We start from the raw sequence: 22,734 nt of genomic DNA, 5'->3' as shown, positions 1-22,734 counted from the left end.
GTGTGATATTGCATTTTGGTAGCCTTTTTTTTTTTTTTTTTTTTTTTCAGAGACAGGGTCTTGCTTTGTTACCCAGGCTGGAGTGCAGTCGTATGATCACAGCTCACTGCAGCCTCGACCTCCTGGGCTCAAGTGATCCTCCCATCTCAGAATCCTAAGTAGCTGGGACTACAGATAGGTGTCACCATGCCCAGCTAATGCTTTATATTTGTAGAGATGGAAGGGGTGGTCTCACTATGTTGCCTAGACTTGTCTTGAACTCCTGGACTCAAGCAATCCTCCCATCTCAGAATCCCAAAGTGCTGGGATTACAGGCGTGAGTTACTGCACCACTGAGCCAAAAACCTGCCTTGGTAGCTTTTTATTAATTACTTATTATTTTATTTTATTATTTGAGATGGAGTCTCACTCACTCTCTTTCCCAGGTTGGAGTGCTGTGGCTTGATCTCGGCTCACTGCAACCTCCGCCTCCCGGGTTCAAGTGATTCTCCTGCCTCCCGAGTCGCTGGGACTACAGGTGTGTGCCACCATGCCTGGCTGATTTTTCTATTTTTGGTAGAGACGGGGTTTCATCCTGTTGGCCAGGCTGGTCTCAAACTCCCAACCTCAAGTGATCCGCCCGCCTCGGCCTCCCAAAGTGCTGGGATTACAGACTTGAGCCACTGCACCTGGCCTCCGTGGTAGCTTTTTAAGAGAGCAAATCCAGAGAGTATTTCAAAAATATTATGAGATGAAATCATTAGCTGTTTTTGTGGAAGCTTGAAAGGACAGCTTGGAAGACCAAGGAAAGACTTTCACATATCATGGTAATAGGTTACATCCTGGATCTACTCTCCTTCAGTGCCTAGAACACATCCATATGGTCTGCTCAGAGGCAGGGATGCCGTGAAAGGCAGATGTCACCCATTCTATATGGATGGTGGCTCTTTCCTGACATGACCAAGGCTAACTGTGCATAAATCCAAAAAGCCTCACCTGCTTCACAGTGAAACACAGCACAGAGTGCCTCTGAGAGAGGAATTAGCAGGAAATGGACATGTGCCTATCAAACAATGGATTGAATACATTATCCCACGTCTCTACCCACTGCCCTAGCCTCATCGCCCTTTCCCTTCCCTCCATTCTGGTCTCTAAAAAGAAGGGTTCGGCTGGGCACGGTGGCTCTCGCCTATAATCCCAACACTTTGGGAAGCCAAGGCAGGCAGATCACTTGAGGTCAGGAGTTGGAGATATGGCTATGTTGCCCAGGCTGCAGTTCTTTACATACTTTTGGATACAAGCCCTTTATCTGATAAATGTGCTGCAATTTATTCTTCCAGGCTTGCCTCCCATTTTCCAATATCACTGAAAAGCAAAATCTTTATAAAGTCCAATTTAGTAATATTTTGCTTCGTGACTCATGTTTTCTGTGTTTGTTGAGCATGCAGAATTTAATTTTTTTAAATTTCACCAAATATGAGACGTTGTTGGCTATCACTTTTCCAAATATTTTTTTGTGGCCCATTCTTTCTTTCCTTTCTGGTACTCGTCACCTGTACTTTAGACTTTTGATATAGGGTCCTGAAGCTTTGCTTAATAAAATCCTTTTTGTCTTTGTATTTTAGAATGAATACTTTCTATTGATCTGTCTTCATGTTTCCTGACTCTTTTCTCTCTCCTCCATTCTGCTATTAAGCCCATCCAGTAAGTTTTAAAATTTTAGATATTTTTCAGTTCTGAAATTTTCATTTGATTTTTTCTGTGTTCTAGGAGATATCCTTTCTTTTCATTCATATTAGGTATATTTTCCTTTACTTTATAAAGCTTTGTTATAGTAGCTGCTCTATTCTCCTGGAGTGATAATTCCAACATCTGGGGCATCTTAGGGTGGACTGTCTTTTCCTTTGAGAGTAATGTATTTTCTTTTTTCTGTTGTTGCTTTTGTTGTTTTGTTCTATGTCAAGCAATTTTGGGTTGTATCCTGGGCAAGGTGAATATTATATTGTGAAGAACTGGGATTCAGTTATATTCTTCTGAAGAATGTTCAGGCTCTTGCAGGCAATTAACTTGACCAGACTCCAACAGTAAGCTTTCTGTTGCTTCCTCTGGGCAGTGATTCAAATCTTGGTTCAATTCTTTAAGCTTGTGTTGCCCTGCCTGTCCTGCTCATGCATGCTTTGGGGGTAAGCAAGAGATTTGTGTGAAGCTGATATACAAATCAGATGCTTCCCATCCCTGGCTGTCTCCCTGCTAGGACTCCTCACTCCCCAGTGACCTGGGCTTCTTCCTCTGGTATCTCTGGTCTAATACACAGTGAATTTTAGGCCAGGCCTGGTGGTTCATGCCTGTTAACACTAGCACTTTGGGAAGTCGAGGCAGGTGAGTCACTTGAGCCCAGCAGTTTGAGGGCAGCCTGAGCAACATGGCGAAACTCCATCTACCAAAAATACAAAAATTAGCTGGGTGTGGGGGTGCATGCCTTTGGTCCCAGCTACTTGGGAGGCTGACGCAGGAGGATTGCTTGAACCTGGGAAGTGGAGACTGTCATGTGCTGAGATTGTGCCACTGCACCCCACCCTGGGCAACAGAGCGAGACCCCATGTCAAAACCAAAAAAGTGAATTTTGAGAAGAACTTTATTGACCTCTGGTGTGCTGCTTTGCAATTGTGGTTTGCCCTCAGACCAATGTGGAGGGGAGACTCACCAAGGTTTTGAGTTCCTTGCATGTCTTCACTCTAGGAAGTTTGGACTGTAGGGGCTTAAACCACTGAACTCCAGGTGGAGCCAATTCCTTTTTTGTTCAGGGTGCACAAGCCTGGAGTTTTCAGATTCCCCTTTACTCCTTCTGCAACTTCCATCTTTTGCCTAATCATCTATTTTAAGGTTCTGTCCTTAGGTATCTTGCAGTGCTGCTAGATTTTCCCAGGAATCTTATTCATTCCCACCATGTCCCTGGGCTGCACTCCCATGATGCAGTTTTCAGTGTTTCCTGAGTTTCATGCCTGTATTTCAAGCCATCTCTTTTATATTCACATAGAACCTTCAGTCTAGGGTCACTCCCTTGTCTGGCTCACCTGCTTTGGTTACTGTACAGTATTTGTTCAGTGAACTAAGCTTAGAATTACTACAAGTGGAGAATATTTTTGTTATCACCTCCTATTTCTTCACTGAGAGTACTGAACTAAAGATGACAATGATGCTGCTAGTTATTGGTGGAGCTGCTGACAATACTTCACTTTGAGGACAATCCCACAAGGACTACTACCAGGCTTAGGAATATCACCTCCTTCCCTTTCTTCCTCCTCTATCAATTGGGTGTTCATAGTGATAATCAGTATAGATTACTATGTGATCGCCATAGCTATATAGCTTTACTCACCATACACTGCCGAGTATTCTTTGAGCAGCAACTCTATGCCCTTAGGCATAGTTCCAGATGCTGGGGATAGAGCGGCAAATGGGACAGACATGGTCCCTGCTGTCTGGAGCTTGCATTCTGGTGGGTGTGTGTGGTGGTTTACACTTCGAGATAATTAAGCAAGGACATTTCTCAGTGATGCACTACGGAAAAAAAACAAAAAAAAAAACCAAAAAAAAAAAAAAAAAAAAAAAAAAAAAAAAAACAAGGGAATGAGAAAGCAATGCTGGGACAAGCAGTGTAACCTTAGATAGGGTGGAACAGTGTATTAGCCCACTTTTACACCGCTATGAAGAACTGCCTGAGACTGGGTAATTTATAAAGAAAAGAGATTTAATAGACTCACAGTTCTGCATGGCTGGGGAGGCCTCGGGAAACTTACAATCCTGGTGGAAGGGGAGGCAGGCATGTCTTACCCAGCAACAGGAGAGAAAGAGTGTGAAGGAGGAACTGTCAAACATGAAACCATCAGTTTCGTGAGAACTCACTATCACAAGAATAGCATGGGAGAAACTGCCTCCATGATCCAATTACCTCCCACCAGGTCCGTCCCTTGACACAGGGGGATTATGGGGATTACAATTCGAGAGGAGATTTGGGTGGGGACACACAGCCAAACAATTTCAAGGAGGAAGGCCACTTTCAGGGGTGAGCGTTTGAGTGGATCTCAAAATGATGACAAGAAGCATTTCTAGAAAGGCACAGTGGCTCACTCATTCTAAGTGTGCTGTGAAGCCCCTTTAGTGAAGAAATCTACTTCTCAAACATAATTGCCAGAATAATGAAGGGTAACATGATTATTCACATTTAATCGACTTCATTTACACAGATAAAACCTAAAGGAAAAATCCAATCTGTATTCATGTGCATGCACTGATGTTTAAAAATCCACCGGAGGAAAAAGAAAATTTAGTCAGCAGAATCTTTTCTAGATAAATGCTAGAAATCATTATTCCAAGAAAAGAATCCTCCACTTTTACTATATGTGTGTGTGTGTATACTCACTAAAAAATACATAAGAGCTCCCCCATGGCTTGGGAGTATTTTATGAAGTTATAAAAATCGGTATTACAAGTACTATCTGTTACATGTGCAATCAAAACTGTTGAGGTTACCTGAATAAAAAATTCCTGATGTCTATTACAGAAAGCTTTTAATAGAACTTGCCTTGGCAATTTACTCTTAAATATTCTTTTTCCCCAGCTCAATAAAATATTGCTACCTACTTTTGTGACTGCACAAAACCGTTTTAGGCACTACTTGAGGAAAAAGTATTAAGAGTTCAAGTAAGGCTGGGTGTAGTGGCCAACGCCTGTAATCCCAAAACTTTGGGAGGCCAAGGTGGAAGGACTGCTTGGGACCAGGAGTTCAAGACAAGCCTGGGTAACAGAGCAAGACCTCCATCTCTACAAATACAAAAACAAAAAATTAGATGTGGTGACACGAGCCTATAGTCCCACCTAATTTGGGAGGCTGAGGTGGAAGGGTTGGCTGAACCCAAGCGTTCAAGGCTGCAGCCTGGGTGATAGAGCAAGACCCTGTCTGAAAAAAAAAGAGTTCAAGTAAATGCAAATGATGTTTTGGCAACCTTTTCTCAAAAGATTCTGCATTGGAATACAGACTATAATACCAGACTACTATGTATATACTGTTTCTACAGTTATATACACCGCAGTGTTGTTTACAGGTATATAAGGTCAATGGTCCTCGTCTTATTCAAGTTTAAACCAGTGCTTGCCTTGTAACTCTGCAAGTGACCAACAGTCTCTTAATACTGAAAATCACAAAATAGGATAAAATGTTCTGTTGCGAGTCCCATAATGCTTACTAGATTTTTTCCCCATTCTTCCCGGTCTTAGGAGAAACATGACTGAAGATGTGAGATAAAATTATTTATTGTAATAAGTGAATGATCATCTTCCCAGCCCCACTCCCAAAGTCACTTGAGCCTTTGCAATCCAATTTGAGATCACTTCAAAAAATCTTCCCCCTGTAACATGCCCTTGTGTTTTTGTTTTTTCCTCCAATTAAAGTGATTAATCGGAAAGGGGAGCATTAGATGACATTCCTTGCCTTGAGACAGCTGGTGGTTTCCTACACCCTGGGGTGGTAACTCCAGACATGGAGCAGCTAGAGCTGCGGACAGTTACTGCTGCAGACAGGGCTGTGTCCCGTCACTCATGATGGTTCAGCTCAGTTTCTAAATCCCCCAGTAAAAATCCTCCCCCTGGAACCATCTGCCCTTTGGACAAGCTTCTGCCCGCTGAACCTGGTGCAATCAGGGTATGGTTTAGGCTTTGCAGAGCTGGGAGGAAATTCCCGGGGCCTCGAGCTAACGCTGTCCAAGGTGCTGATTACCGTACTCAGTGTGTTGCCACTGGCTGAGCTGGTGCAACCTTTCGCCGCTGAGAAACATTTTCCAAGACAGGACAGTGTTACGGAGCATGGACTCAAGCCTTGGGCCATCTACATCCATTCCTTCTCCAACAAGATGAGTTGGGAGACCTTGGCCACGCGACCCCCACCTTTCTGAGCCAAAGCACTTAAAACACATAACAAACATTCAAAACCACAGCACTTCGAATCAGGAAGTCCTTTTATCATTTTTCACAGTATAAGGCACTTATTTTTTAACATCATTCTCTTTTTTTTAAAGGCAAAGGAACTGCAAGTGAACACACTAGTCATAACCTATCAGAATGACAGATGCTTATCTACAAAAACATTTCCTTACATCTTTCTGAACCTCCTGCCACTGGGAAATACCGCTGTTTACTTACTAAAAAAGTGGTGAAAATTTAATATGATTCTCTCTTCCTTTTTAAAAAATTAAATTTGTATAAATATAAGGCGTACAAGTGCAGTTTTGTTACACGGATATATTGCGAAATGGTGAAGTCTGGGCTTCTCCTGCAACCAACACCAGAAAGGTGTACATTGTACCCATTGGATAATTTCTCATCCCTTACCCTCCTCCCACCCTTCTGAGTCTCCAATGTCTATTCCACACTCTTTGTTCATGGGTACACTTTATTTAGCTCCCATTTATGAGTGAGAACATGAGCTATTTGACTTTCCACTTCTAAGTTATTTCACTTATGATAACGGCCTCCAGTTCCACCCAGGTTGCTGCAAAGGACATGGTTTCATTCTTTTTAATGGCTGAATAGTATTCCATTGTGTATACATACCACATGTTCTTTATCCAATCATCTGTTGATGTGATTCCCTTTTCTTTGCATATTCTTGGGGTACTTTTAAATCAGTTCTTTTAAGTTTTGGGGGAAGGAGATTTGGTAAGTTTCATTTTCATTACTTTCAATTATCTCCATTATCCTTCTGCAAACCCATGTGCCACATTTCAGAGCATTTTGCATGTGTAAGACCACAATGAGAGCTCCTTTTCATTTCTCCCTGGAGAAACCCCCATCCTGGAATCGAAGCCCTGTTTATGATCCAAGTGTCACCACATCTCAAGTCTCAATGTGTGTGTGTGTGTGTGTGTGTGTTTTTTCTTTTTTGAGACAGAGTCTTGCTCTGTCGCCCAGGCTGGAGTGCGGTGGCATGATCTTGGCTCACCGCAACCTCTGCCTCCTGGGTTCCAGTGATCTCCTGCCTCAGCCTTCTGAGTAGGTGGGCTTACAGGTGTGCACCAGCATGCCTGGCTAATTTTTGTATTTTCAGTAGAGATGGAGTTTCACCATGTTGTCCAGACTGGTCTCAAACTCCTGATCTCAGGTGATCCGCCCGTCTCAGCCTCCCAAAGCGCTGGGATTACAGGCGTGAGCCACTGCGCCCAGCCCAATGTGTGGTTGTTATTAGCTATGCCCTTTACCGAACTCCTTTTCTTGACCTCTTATACCTACACCTGTTGTAAAGAAATAAATACAAAACAAGATTGCAGCAAAACACTAAAAGAAGAGCACTTTAGTTTTTAAAAATTTTAATTTTCTTGTGGCACATAACAACGAACTATGGTATCACCAACCTATCGTATAATTAACTTCTCGTCTTTTGTTCCTTATGAATTTACATATTTAATTCTTTCCACTTAATTTCCCATGGTTTTGCTATGTTGACTAAAACTTTGTAACGAGAAAGTCTTTTAATTTAATAGACTTTGCAGTTCACGTGTAACCAGCTTTGGAAGTCATTTTAGGATTACTGAGTGTTGCTTCCTAATGCTGTGCATTTTTCCTGCCAGGATTTGGAGTACCTAGGTTACCTGTCCACCAGAACAATGGCTGTAGAAGAGAAAACTGAGCAGTGGTCAGGAGCTGCCGAGAAGATGCAGTGAAACAGGTTACATCAGAACAATGCTGACTGGAAATAACCTACGCGTTTTTGTCAAGGGATTTTGCACTAGTGCATTTAATTCAAGTTAGGGCCAATTCAGAGGATGTGGCTTAAGGCACCGTTTTGGCCCCACCAGAATTTCTGCTTTGTTTCTTTTGAGAGCTCCGCATACATTCCCACTTTTTCTGTCGAAGTGGACACAATGAAGAGTCTCATGAGTGGCGGGGCATTCTGATCCCCAGAGACCACCCATCTGCGGAGTGACTACACAGCCAGAATGTGGATGTGAACAAACTCAAAATGTGCTGCCCAGCGGCTGGAGAAGTGGCATTTTAGAGCTTCGGTTTCAGTCTCTTGGAAGAGATTTTCATAAATGGCCAATTTATGTGCAAAGGTGACTTTTCTAGGCACCCGGGAAGGCAAATTTAGGCCCCGAGCTGTATCAACTGTATTCTGTTTCTATCATCAGCAATAACAGAAGTCTCAGAATTTAACAGTAAATGGTGGCTATTTGGCTCCTTGTCAAAATAAGTCTGCATGGCTCTTGCAACAAGGGAGATAGCTGTTCATTCTGCTGGGAAGGAAAGGAGATGAATTTTGTTTTGCCTCGCATTTTGGGAATCATGACTACAATTTAATACAATCAGGTGTAGTTTGTTTAAGGAATTATCAAAGATCATACTTGGATATCAGATTGGAATTGAGGTTGATAGGCAGACTTTGTTCATATGCTAACCAGAAAACAATACAATTCAAAAGTGGAGTTGAGAAACAGCATTAGGAGAATTTATTCAAACAGCCATGCAGAGATAGCCTAATATTTTAAAAACTGATTTCCAGGATCTCTCGCTCCATTTTAAAGGAATCGCAGTTCTATTTTGAGTAAAATTCAGGACAGGGCCCCAGCTCTCTGATTTATGCAAAAGGACATAAATTCACAAACCTGCCTGGGCTATTTTTATATTTCAGCAAGGGGTTGTGTGCAGCTGCTGTTTTTGGCAAAATTAAAAAAAAAAATAGTGCAAGTGAAAAGTGAACGGGAACAGGAAGGACTGTCATTTTTTCTTGATCAAATCCATGAGATCGCCTTCTATTCCTTTCTCACTCAGCTCATCTAGACTGTAGTATCGGTGAACAATTTTCTCGGCAGTGACCACCACGACTCGGAGCCCATGGGGGTCTCTGCCAAGCTGGCATCCGATGGCAGATGACACCACCATGTCGAGGTTCTGGTAGGTGCCCCCGGCATTCCTGTGGTAGTGGCCGGAGAACACGACTTTGACACCTGCAGGGAAGGGAAAAAGACATTAGGGGACCGAGGACTTCCATTAGGTAACCTGGGGTCTCCAGCATTTTATTCTGTGAACAGTAATATATTAAGTATATTATTATACCATCATGTAGAATTATCATATTAAATGTATACTATTATTCCGTATATAATCAACAAATAGAAAGTGTATGTGACATACAGAATCTCTGAAAAGATACTTCATACTTAAAATATATTATTAACACTTTTGTCATAACTAGTACAAAGAAGTACTAGGGAAGAAAATGAGAGAAGGAAGATGAAGTGAATGACTTTGAGAAAAGACAAAGGAGACTGAAGAAAACATCCTGAGGCCTATAGAAATATCCAGATGACAGAAGTTATGTCTTTTAAAAATAACGTTTATGGCCAGGGATGGTGGCTCATGCCTGTAATCCCAGCACTTTGGGAGGCCAAGATGGGTGTATCACTTGAGGTCAGGAGTTCGAGACCAGCCTGGCCAACATGGTGAAACCCTGTCTCTACTAAAAATATTTTTAAAAATGGCCAGGCGTGGTGGCTCAAGCCTGTAATCACAGCACTCTGGGAGGCCAAGATGGGTGGATCACAAGGTCAAGAGTTCGAGACCAGCCTGGCCAATATGGTGAAGCCTCATACGAAAAAATACAAAAATAAGATGGGCGTGATGGCAGGTGCCTGTAGTCCCAGCCACCTGGGAGGCTGAGATAGGAGAATCACTTGAATTCGGGAGGTGGAGGTTGCAGTGAGCCAAGATCATGCCACTGCACTCTAGTCTAAGCAACAGAACGAGACTCTGTCTGAAAAATAAACACATAAACAAGTATATATTAATACAAAAAAATTAGGAGGGCCTGGTGGCTGGCATCTGTAATCCCAGCTACTCGGGAGGCTGAGGCAGGAGAATTGCTTGAATTCGGGAGGCAGAGGTTGCAGTGAGCCTAGATCACGCCACCGCACTCCAGCCTGGGCAACAAGAGCAAGACTCCATCTCAAAATAAATAAATAAGTAAAAATAATGTTTATGGCATTCTAATTAAGATAGCAGAGCATGTTTGGCATTTGATGAACCCCCTCTGCTCCAAACAGCTGTAATGGATGAAACGTAAACCAGAAAACCCAAGGACACAGGTAGGCTCAAAAACAAAACAAATAGCTCTACCGGCCAGACACAAAACAGAGAGGCAAAGTCATGAGTGGGAGTAAAATGTCACCAGGAGTTCAGCTCTTAGAAGATCACAGAGACTGAAAGCATTTTCAGGGGAAAAGGGGGAAAATAAAGCCTGGCTCCCTGCTGGAAGAAGGGCTGTTGTGGGTGCCTCTGTTTATGGAAGGAGGCTGAAGAAGGCTGCTGCTGCCTGGGGCTGGGGAAGTGGTAGGCTGGTAAATGTTTCACATGTTATTATTATTTTTAAAGACCTGATTTCTCATGTTTGTCAATTTCCATGGTGTAAATACTTCCATTGTGGTCGCGGCTGATTTCAACTTGCAAGGTGATGTCATCGAACCAGACGTGGAAGAGATGCCCAGTAGTGCCCATTACATGAATATCAGATCTGTTTCTACCACAGACATACAAAAGCTGCCAACAGCCTCAAGAGCATGGATCACAGGAATATTTAGCAAAAGAATTACAAAGTGATCAGTTTTGAGTATTTATTACCTTTGCTTTTTCATATAATCTATTTAATGCTGAGTTTATATAACTATTAATGCCACTTAACAACCACCTCACAACATTCCTTAAAATGTAATGACTGGTCCTAATGGGTTGGTAGGAGCTGTCTCCAGCACACCACTGGGCTAAGACTTATTGCAACCTGAGAGTCTAGGAAGGAAGGAGAGACACAAGCTCAAGTCTAGGAACCGAAATGTTTTCCCCGATATTACCGTGGGGCCCTAAACTACTATTATCAGGCCTGGTCCTGAATGGGGGTGGGGGTAGAGGTAATGAAAACCACTAGAGAGACAGAAGTTAGCCAAGAGAGAAAGAATGAGGGAAAAACAAAACAAAAAAATACCCCTTACTCAAATTGACCCTGCAATTAAAAGGTCTGCTGCCCATGAAGAAATCACATGGTAAAATAGTCTATGAACCCTTCAATTGGGAACATAAATTCACTCCAGATGAAATTAATTATTTAAAATTGACAAATATTTCAAATCTGTGTTTAAGACATCAAAGGGTCCTTAATAAAGGACTAACACCCATAAAAAGATGTTATGAGACAACATTGGCATAAATTGAATGAGAATAGGAGGTAATGAACATTTAGAAATAGTGGACACAAAAGAAGCATCCACTAAAATTTAAAATAAAAACAACCCTCAGCAAATGAGATAGGCCAGGCATGGTGGCTCATGCCTGTAATCCCTGTACTTTGAGAGGCTGAGGTGCAAGAATTGCTTGACGCCATGAGTATGAGACCAGCCTGGGCAATGTAGCAAGATCCCATCTCTATGAAAAATAATAAAATAAATGAGATCAATTCTAGACATCAAAGAGGAAATTAGTGAACTGAGAGGTAAAACTGAGGAACCAGAAGACAATACAGAGACCCAGACAGAAGCAATAGGAACATGCTCTTGATTTGAGTTCTTTGAATTTAAAAATTTAAAGGACAGATTAAGATCAGCAGAAGTTTAGAGGAGTTGGTGGAGGAGAAAGGAGAAAATAATAGTGAGAAGAATTTGAAGAAATAACAGAAATTTTCCAGAAATAAGGAAGACACAGGTCCTCAGATAAAAGTACTACACAGGAAACATGAAAGTTAATTCATACTGATGTATGGTGCAATGAAACTGGTACAGCAAAGACAAAGAGAAAAACCATAGAAAGACAACTGCAGTAAAAACATTATGAAGAAAAAATCATACAGATAGCAGGAATCTTAACAATAACAGAATCAAAGAGTAATGCCTTCTAAATGCTGACAGCAAATAACTATGGACCTCAAATTTTATACCTAGCTAAACTATCATTTAAGCTCAAGGGCAAAAAAAAGACATGTTTGGAATATAAAAACTAAAAGTTTACCACGTCTAAATCTTCACTGAAAGAATTGCTTCAGCAAAAGAAAGGATGAAATATTAAAAAAATAATGATGAGCCAACACCAATATTTTAGTAAACTGACTTAACTATTGATTTATTTTTAAACCTATTTTTTAATGTTAAAAGTGAAACTAAAAATCAAAAATGTCAAGATAGGGAGTTCGGTGGAAAATTAAAACACAAATTATTGCCATATTTGGGAGATAAAAATACTGAATAACCTGATACTTTGCAAGAAAAAATGTATAGTTATCTTATTTCTTTAAAATGTCTGAGCATAGCAGTCAAACTAAAAATCAATAAACTGAACTTCATCAAAATTACCAACTTTTGTGCTCCCAAAACATCATAAAAAATGAAAAGGCAACCCATGGAATGGGAGAAAATATTTGCAAATCATGTATCTAATCAGGGTCTAATATGCAGAAAACATAAAGAACTTTTAAAACTCAACCAAAGGACAACCCAATTAACAAGCGGGAACGTATTTAAACAGACATTTCTTCAAAGGACATATACAAATGGCCGATAATCACGTGACAAGATGCTCAACATCATTTATCTTTAGGGAAATGCGAATAGCGACAATCAGATAACCACTTCATATCCACTCGGATGGCTGTGATGAAAGAGATGGAAAGCAACAAGTGTTCACAGGGATTTGGGGAAATTAGAACCTTCATACAGTGCTGGTGGGAATGTAAAATGGTACAGTTCTTTTGGAAAACATTTTGGCAATTCCTCAAATGTTAAACACATATTTACCATAATTGTGCTATTTCACTCCTAAGTATGCATCTAAGAGAAAACATTTGCCCATGCAAAAACTTGTAGGTGAGTGTTCATAGCAGCATTTTTCAAAAGAGCCTAAAATATGGAAGCAACCTAAATGTCCATCAGTTGATGATGCATAAACAAAATGTGGTCTACCCATACAATGGGATGTTATTTAACCATGAAAAGGCATAAAGCATTGATACATGCTGCAATGTAGATGCACCTTAAAAATATTAAGCTAAGTGAGATAAGTCACTTGCAAAAGGCCCCATCTTGTGTGCTTCCATTTATATAAAATGTCCAGAATAGCAAAATCCATAGAGAAAGTAGATCAGTGGTTGCTAGGGGCCGAGGGAAGGATGGAACGGGAGAGTGACTGCTGACAGGTGCAGGGTTTCTCTGTGGAATGGTAAAAATGGTCTGCAATTAGATCATGGTGATGGTTGCACAACCTTGTGAATATATTAAAATGACTAAATTTGATACTTCAAAAGAGCACATTTTAGGGTATGTGAATTATAGCTCAATAAAAAATGCAAAAAAATTACAGGAAGAGGAGGAAGCTAAAATGATCCATATGGTAATAATGGATTAGAGTTGGAGGTATCAGTGGTAATTCATGTTTAGCTCAATATCACTGTGGTTTCACATAAAAATATTTATAGATATGTATATACACAGGCCAGTACACAGACATTCACTTCCTTGCTCTGTCAGCTGAGAGCCCCTAGAAGCATGTACTAGCAATGAGAGCACCTAGCACTCAGATCTGGCTTCCTAGTAAGGATTCTCTAATAAAAGGAACTATGGCTCCTTGGAAAAACGGCTACTGTAGCACTGAGCAGGAAATACAGATGAGCCTGGAACATCCTGTGTTGCGAGAAAGGAAAGCGGTGATCAGAAACAAAAACCCTACAACGATGGGGTATGGCAAAGGGACACAGGAATCAAGCGACAGGATTCCCAATGGCCGAAGCTTAACAATATGAGTAGCGAAATAAACTAGTGTTGAATTATAACCCAAAGTATTAAAAAATCCCTGAGGCGGCCAGGCGCATTGACTCATGCCTGCAATCCCAGCACTTTGGGAGGCCAAGCCAAGAGGATTGCTTAAAGCCAGGAGTTCGACCAGCCTGGGCAACATAGTGAGACCCCGTCTCTACAAAACATTACAAAATTAGCAGGTGTGGTGGCTCATGCCTGTGGTCCTAGCTACACAGGAAGCTGAGGTGGGAGGATTGCTTGAGCCTGAAAGTTTGAAGCTACAGTGAGCTATGACTGCGCCATTGCATTCCAGTTTGAGCGACAGAGAGACCTTGTCTCTAAAAACAAACAAATAAAAACTTCGCAATACCATAATAATAAATTACTGAATAAATAAATAAATGGTAGGGGGGAAACATCGCCTACACACAGAAGGGTAACAAATAAATGACACAGACACCCCACCCTCTAGGAAGTACAGCATCTTTCCTCGCCCCTTAGGTGTGGGCTGCGCATTGTGACTTCTGTTCAGAGTATAAAGAGTAGGTTAAAAAAAAAAAAAAAAAAAAAAAAAAAAAATGTATTCACAGTGAAGAAACTGGACAAACACCAAAAGTGGTAAGTCACACGGTTAGTATGTGCTCTTGATATGAATGTGATGAAAATGGCACTTCACCTCTGTGGTCTTCCTCCCCCAAATCCATCGCCCAGTCTAATCCAGAGAAAAACATCAGACACATTCCCAAGAGGACGCATTGTATCAAATACCTGACCAGCATTCCTCAAAACTGTCATCGAAAACAAGGAAAAGTGTAAGAAACTGTCATAGCCAAGAGGAACTGAAGCACATACAATGGCTAAATGCAAATGATCCATGTGTTTTTATTTTTTTAATTATATATATTTTTTGTGTATTTTTTTGAGATAGAGTCTCACTGTGACGCCCAGGCTGGAGTGCAGTGGCATGATCTCGGCTCACTGCAACCTCCGCCTCCTGGGTTCAAGTGAGTCTCCTGGCTCAGCCTCCTGAGTAGCTGGGATTACAGGTACGTGCCACCACGCCCGGCTAATTTTTGTATTTTTAGTAGAGATGGGGTTTCACCATGTTGGCCAGGCTGGTCTCGAACTCTTGACCTCAAGTGATCTGCCTACCTCAGCCTCCTGAAGTGCTGGGATTACAGGTGTGAGCCATCGCGCCTGGCTGTATTTTTAAAAATACACTTTTAATTTTAGAACAATTTATATTTACAGAAAAATCACAAAGATAATACAGAGAATTCTCATATCCCCTTTACCGTTTTCCCCATTCATTAACACACCACATCAGGATAATACATGTGTTACAATTAACGAACCAATATTGACACATTAACATTAATTAAAGCCCATGATTAGATTCCCTTAGTTTTTTCCTAATGTCCTTTTTCTGTTCCAGGATCTAAATGATTTTTACTAGGTCCACGCTGGGGAACAGAAAGGAAACAGAGATTGAGAATGGTGGTAAAGAGGGGCAAGGGAAAGCAAATGAGGAGACAGGAGAGCAAGGGGAGAGAAAGAGAAAGGCAGGAAGGGAATCTGCTGACAGCCTCTGCTTCTGGTGAGTGGGGTTCTGGGGGGCTGTAAAGACAGCTCTTGGGACTATAGCTAACTATGCTGGCAGGAATTGGAGAGTCACCTGTGGGGAGGTGGGGATCAGCTCAGGTGCATAAAGGATCAGCTCAGGTGCAAAAATGAAGGGTATTCCGCCTTCCCGACTTAAGACAGCCACAGGTGGAGAGAAACAGCTACAGTCACGTGCAGCACATGGACGTTTAGGTCAATGATGGATGCCATATATGAAGGTGGTCCCGTAAGATTATAATGCTGTATTTTCACTGTACCTTCTCTATGTCTAGATATACAAATCCCTACCATTGTGCTATGGTTGCCTGCAGTATCCACTACAGTACCATGCTGCATGGTTTGCAGTCTACGAGCCATAGGCTATAGCACACAGCCTAGGTGTGCAGTAGACTACACCATCTAAGTTTGCATAAGGACATTGTGATGTTTACAACACGACAAAATTGCCTAACGGTACATGACTGTAATTCCATTTACTTCCTATTAGAATTTGAACAGAAAGAACTCATGTCAAGGGGCCATCTAGCAATACTATCGCACATTTTACTGTACGTTCCCTTGGCCCAAAAAGACCATTTTGGTAGATGGTTATCCTTCAGAAATCCCCAGGGAAAAGCCCAAAGCTGTATCTGTGGTGTGCCTGTGGACATTAATATGTGGTTCAACGTGCATCGCAGTACCGTGAGTAACGGTTGTTTATGGAAGATCTGTTAAATGACAGCATGTGCCTTTTTAAAAAAGAGGTAATTTATATGTACTGGCACCAAAAGGTGCCAAATACCATTAATATGTATAGCACACTGCTGCAAAAACATCGTGTGATCCTGCATAAAATAATGTGTACCTTAGGTTTGTGTGCATATAGAGGTATGTGTGCCTATGTGTGCATACGTATACCTAAGAAGGTATGTGTGCATAGGCATTAAACTGCTTATAGTGGTGGTTCCAGGTGAGGGGGGTGGGGTGGGATTAGTGAGAGGTGCATCATTCTCTCTTATTACAATAGTGTAATGCTTATGACGATCACAAATTAATCTGGTGATGGGGGTTGAAATCTCAGCACTTTCGGAGGCCAGGGCGGGCAGATCAGTTGAGGTCAGGAGTTTGAGAACAGCCTGGCCAAGATGGCAAAACCCCATCTTTACTAAAAATACAAAAACTAGCCAGGCGTGGTGGCACATGCCTATAATCCTAGCTACTTGGGAGGCTGAGGCAGGAGACTCACTTGAACTCAGGAGGCAGAGGTTGCAGTAAGCCGAGATTGTGCCACTGCACTCCAGCCTGGGTGACAGAGCGAGATCCTGTCTCGAAAGAAAAGAAAAGAGAAAAAAGAAAAGAAAGAAAAAGAAAAATTAGGGCAACATGAACAGGGCAGGCTGGCATGACAAGATGCAGCCACTGCCACTCCAGAGCACAAACTGTGCGGTTCTCAGGTTGCAGCTGGGTTGGGCGCCCGATGGGTCCTCGCCATAAATAGAGAACTGAAAGGCTCCCATCGTACAGACTCAAGGGGCAGTGGAAATGACTGCTTCCTCTGTAGCTTTCCTGGGGTTTCAAAGCCAGTCTGTGGCTCAAATGGGACCGCATGAGATCAGCCCTGCCTGGGGGAACACTGAACGGCTGGACAGTAAGCACTTAGCATTATTATATCTTTGCATGCTAAATTATGTGTATGAGACTTGGCTCTTCATGCCTAACTCAGAGTTGTAAACCGTACTATTCTGGAAAGAATGTCTGGCAATTTTGAAAGAAGTTTGCATTAGTCATAATTAGCTGTAAAAACTCATTTATGTTTAATTTTCACACCATATTGATTGGCATTAACAGAGAGGGGAGCATTTAATGGTGATTGTTCGAGTGCCCAGAGGACCTTTCAGAGCGGTTTCCCCAGACCGTGGACAGCTGCGCTTCTCTGTAATATACATGTCCTCTCCATCTGCTCCTCAGGGCTCACCAATTATTGTTAACGTCCTAAGTCAGAGAAAATGTGACCAAAGGAGGATTCTTAGAGTAGCAAAGATGCTGCAAGAGGACTAGCAATAAAGATGAGGCCAGGTGCAGTGGCTCCCACTTATAATCTCAGTACTTTGGGAGGCCAAGGTAAGAGGATCGCTTGGGGCCAGGAGTTTGAGACCAGCCTCGGCAACAAAATAAGACCCTGTCTCTACAAAAAAATTTATCAAATCAGCCTGGCATGGGGGTGCATGCCTGTAGTTCCAGCTACTCGGGAGGCTGAGAAGGGAGGATTGCTTGAGTTCAAGAGTTGGAGGTTGCAGTGGGCTATGGTTGCACCACTGCACTCCAGCTTGGGCAAGAGAGCAAGACCCTGTCTCAAAATAATAATAATAATAATAATAATAACAACAACAACAACAATAATGATGATGATGATGATGAGAGAAACTACTAGTGAGCAAAAAAGTTGTGTTCAAAACCTCCTTCTTGTAAAAGAGATTTCTCCCCAATTCCAATGAGGAACTTGGCTTTCTGGGGTCCTGCAAGACAAAAAATCAAGCAATGACCATGTGATGAGTTTACAAAGAGACGGCCAGGCAGGGGACGAAAGTCTGTCTCAGAAGTCGCAAGATGTGACTAACTCTGTCCTCCTGGGTTCTGATGCTGAGTTCAAGGCTCTGGCATGTTCCTGGCTGGCTCAAGGAGTCTGAAACGAGGGATGAGATGTTGAGTTGGAAAATGGGGGAGACACTTCTTGGGTTGGAGCCAGATTCAGAAGAAGCCTGGTGAATTTCCAGACGTGGGGGTTTCTGAGTCTATTTCTCAGATCCAGGGAGGCCCGGAAGTTCTGAACCTGGAATATTTCTCCTAGTTCCCCCTCCAGTAAGGGCAACCACTCCAGGGGGAGTGAAAGGAGGAGGGGCCTGGAAGGGGGTGGCACAGCAGCGGTGCGCTCTGTATCCTTCAACCTGTTTTACTGGATCCTCCCAATGCACCTCTGTCCTAGGGACTTACATCATCTCTATTTTACAGATGAGAAAACTGAGGCCCAGAGACGTTAAGAAACAAACACGAAGCCACACAGTTAGACAACAGGGCATCGAGGATCGGAACTTGGTGTACTCAGACATCAGAGCCCATTCTGCTTTGGGACCTTGGACCCATTACTGACCTCCATGAGTTTGTATTTCCTTATTTGTATAATGAATAATGACAGCCCATCTCATGGGTGGCAGAGGTCTGGGGGGGAGCATGGGTGTTGGTACCAAGCTCATCATCGCCCCACCCAGGAGGATTTCTCCAGGGCAGGGCCAGCTGCTCACTGCTGGAAGGGGGGCACACAGCACGGCGGTCCAGCTCTGCAACACGCAGCCTCTCTCCGAGTTATACTCCTGTCCCTTTCCTGCCAACGGGCCACAAGGACCTGTAAGAAGTTTCACCTATCTCAGCTTTCTATTAGCTTTTGATAGGGAAGCATTGATTCACAACTCGATGGAGGTAAGGAATGTATTAATAAATCTTGGTTTCCCTGACGGGGGATTGATTTTAGTGGTGTTTTCAAGAGTTGGGCAGAATTTCCACTCAGCCTGTGCATCAGTCATCTGTGGCTGACATGCCTCTATGGTTCCTTAATTGAGTATTACATGTAGATTGTTTTTGAATTATGAACTGCTGTAAGGAGATGACAGGCATCTTTTTAAATTACTGCCAGAAGGATTTCCAGCAAAGGCAGCCACTGCATCAACAGAGGACGACTTCTGTGGCATTAGCTTCGTTTTTTTTTTTTTTTTTTTTTCTCCACAGTATCAAGTCATGAAGACACTATAAAAGCTATTTTTAAGTTATCTTGATTCAAGTTCATTTCAAATCAATCAGAGGATTGGGACACAGTCTCTGTATAACGTAATATTCTAATATTGGAAACTTGCTTCAAATCAATCAGGAAATTGAGATGCAACCCAGTATAATTCTGATACTAAACACTGGATTTCTTTCATGCCTTGGTGTTGGGGCTTAGACCTGAAAGTGTAAACACACTCCAATTGGACAGCTTTTACTTTTATCCTGCATGAGACTATATTTGTGAAAATGTGATCCAGCTTTACGCTGTCAGTTATAACAGTGAAAACTGCACTGCAAACCATCACTCACACTGACTTTATTCCGCCTCAGTGATAGGGAAATATGTCACACAAATAAAAAAAGAGGGAGAGAAATGGAGAACTAAAAAAGGAAAGGTTTGGTGTAAATGTACAGAAAGTAGGTATAAATAATCCCTCCTGCCGGTAAAGAATTTCCTTAGCCGGCTTTGAGATAAGAGATTCTGGCCAGGGGTGGCCAGGGGGCAAAGGGGAAGAGACAGATGTTTCTTAAGTGGGTTTGGGAGGTGCAGGTTGGGAATACGAAGTCGTGGTTAAGCCCCACCTGACTCATTCAGGAAAAGCTTCTTCACTTTGTGCTGTCAATTGGGGAATTCTAGATTCCAGCATATTTACTCACTCTCATCAGAATTTCCCTGGTATGTATCTTCCCCAGTGACCCAATGCCTGTGGCCCAGGACTGCCAGGGGACACGGTGGAAGGGGATCCGGGTAAGGTGGGAGGTTGTTTCTTCAGTTAGTTTGAGGCCATAAACATTTGTTGAGCTCCCCCCTGGTGCCAGGTATTATGGAGTGTGGTAGGACCAACCATTCCCAGCAATCAAGAACTCGAGGTCTACAGCCAGGCAGTCACAGAAAGAGCTACTCATAACAAAACGCAGAAATCGACATCATTCAGCAGCGTTTTATTCACTGGACATCTACGAGCTGCACTTTGCACCCGCATCATCTCACTCAAGCCGAATGAGGACCCTGATGAGGAAGATATCATCCCCTTTTGCAGATGAGGGAATGAGGCAGACAGGTTAAGTGACTTGCCTGGATGCACATAGCTAAGATGTATACTTGGACAAGGCCAATTCAGAAGCACAGGCTCTGTCCACCATCTCAGAGGTGCAAAGTGCCAAAGATCACGGTGCCATAGGCCCTGTAAGAAGGCTTCCTGGAGGGGGTGGCTCTGACCTAAACACATCCTTAATTTCTCCTAGTTCTCTGCTCATGTCTGACCTGAGGCCTGAGGGGGGATCATATTATGATGGTAAAAACAATAATGATGATAATAATATTTATGGAGTGTTCATTATCTGTCTAGACATTGTTCTATACACTTCACTTGTTTTTAGCTCATTTAATTCCCACAATTTCTCCATGAAGGAGGCATGGTTATTATCTGTGATTTTTTTATCCGATTTAGAGATGTTCAGTAGTTTGCCTAACTCAGCCTGTAAGTGGCTCGGTGGGATCTGAACCCAGGAGTCTGTCCCCAGAGTCAGCACTAAAACACCTGCCAAGTGGAGGTAAAGACACATCAGGTGAGGGGAATATCACGAGTGAGTGAAGAGAGTCAAGTGTGTCCAGGAAGCAGCAGGCACCAAACGTAAAGGCTCCTGCAGACTGGCACCTGCTGGGCGTCCGAATTTCCCCTTCAGCATTTTAAATCCTCCTGACATCCAACATCAAGAAACTCCTGCACATTTCCCAGAGGACACGACTGAAGGTCAGCTGGTGGGTGGTACCAGAATTCCAGTTCAGATTCTGGCTTGGCTGGAGGACAGGCGAGGGTGGGGAAAGGCGGGCCAGAGGGCTGCATGGGGCTATACACTGGCTGAAATGGAATGACTTACAAAAAGTGCCAAGGTTGGCTGGGCGCAGTGGCTCATGCCTGTAATCCCAGCACTTTGGGAGGCCGAGGCGGGCGGATCACTTGAGGTCAGGAGTTTGAGACCAGCCTGACAAACATGGCAAAATCCCATCTCTACTAAAAATATAGAAATGTGGATGTGGATGTGGTGGTGTGTGCCTGTAATCTCAGCTACTTGGGAGGCTGAGGCACGAGAATCACTTGAACCTGGGAGGCGGAGGCTGCAGTGAGCTGAGCTCGTGCCACTGCACTCCAGTTTGGTGACAGAGCGAGACTCTGTCTCAAAAAGAGAAAAAAGAAAGTGCCACGGTCGTGTATGTGTCTCCCTTCTCATGGTAAGCATCAAAGCATCCCATCACTTCCAGCTTCAGCCTTTCACTGATTCAAACCCTATCATCCCCAAATCCCGTGAACTAGCATGGGATCTTAAAGACATTTTCATGGAACTTCTTTTGAGGATCACTTCTAACTTAATTGACCCACGTCAGCAAACGTTTTCCAGAAAGGTCTGGATAATAAATATTTTAGCCTTTGTGGGCCATGCGGTCTCTGTCACGACTACTCAACTCTGCTTTCCTTTGTAGCGTGAAAGCAGCCATAGAAAGTATATAAGTTTGTGGGTAAGGCTGTGATCCAATAAAACATTATTTACAAAAACAGGAGGAAGGCCACCCTCACTAATAAAGCATACCATTAAAAATAATACATTTGGGGCCGGGCGCGGTGGCTCAAGCCTGTAATCCCAGCACTTTGGGAGGCCGAGACGGGCGGATCACGAGGTCAGGAGATCGAGACCATCCTGGCTAACACGGTGAAACCCCGTCTCTAATAAAAAATACAAAAAAAAACTAGCCGGGCGAGGTGGCGGGTGCCTGTAGTCCCAGCTACTCGGGAGGCTGAGGCAGGAGAATGGCGTGAACCCGGGAGGCGGAGCTTGCAGTGAGCCGAGATCTGGCCATTGCACTCCAGCCTGGGTGACACAGCAAGACTCCGTCTCAAAAAAAAAAAAAAATAAATAATACATTTGGGTAAGTTCAGCCAAGAGTTCTTGACTCTTCAAAAATCTGAAAGTTTCTGTGCTTCTCAAAAATAAAAATTGAAAAACAGTAACAACAAAGGAAACAGTAACTTGTAGTTTCATTTATAAAACCACGAATGCCATTTCAAACAAGGGAGGCAAGTGAATTGTGTTAGTGAACACAAAAAAGGTCAACTATTCTATAAGTAAGAGCATCTGTCCTGATGGTCAGAAAGAGACTTCTATATCTACTTTAAAAGTGTCTACATCCTTCCATCTAAGAAAGTAACTCAGATCTAATTCAACTGTTTTGGCCATTATAGGTACCCTGCATTTCCACAGAAATTTTACAAGCAGCATGCTGATTTCTACAAATAATAAAAATGCTATAATTTTGATTGGGATTTTGTTGAATCTATCGATCAACCCAGGGGAAAATGCCATATTAACATTGGCCCTGTAATCCATGAATATGGTCTATCTTTCCATTTACTTAGGTCTTTTAAAATTATTTTCAGCAATGTTTTGTAGAGGCAGAGGTCTTGGACATCCTTTGTTATTCCTAGGTATTTCATGTTTTATGATGCTATTGTAAACT

General features: G+C 42.6%; 1 protein-coding gene across 2 annotated transcripts in view; it reads right to left on the bottom strand.

Moving 5' to 3' along the window:
• Positions 1-7,328: 7,328 nt before the first annotated feature.
• The window catches only part of CPPED1 (calcineurin like phosphoesterase domain containing 1), a 133,615-nt gene continuing 118,209 nt past the window's right edge, over positions 7,329-22,734 (bottom strand). For both annotated transcript variants that reach the window (XM_050774107.1, XM_050774108.1), the window contains exon 4: positions 7,329-8,978. In XM_050774107.1, coding sequence (XP_050630064.1) covers positions 8,749-8,978 — 230 coding nt within the window. In that variant the 3' untranslated portion in view covers positions 7,329-8,748. The remainder of the gene's footprint in view (positions 8,979-22,734) is intronic.

This window comes from Macaca thibetana, chromosome 20, assembly GCF_024542745.1.
Source record: "Macaca thibetana thibetana isolate TM-01 chromosome 20, ASM2454274v1, whole genome shotgun sequence".
Classification (NCBI taxonomy): Eukaryota; Metazoa; Chordata; class Mammalia; order Primates; family Cercopithecidae; genus Macaca; species Macaca thibetana.
Note: the sequence above shows the minus strand (reverse complement) of the source record. Positions and strands in the feature narration are given on the sequence as shown.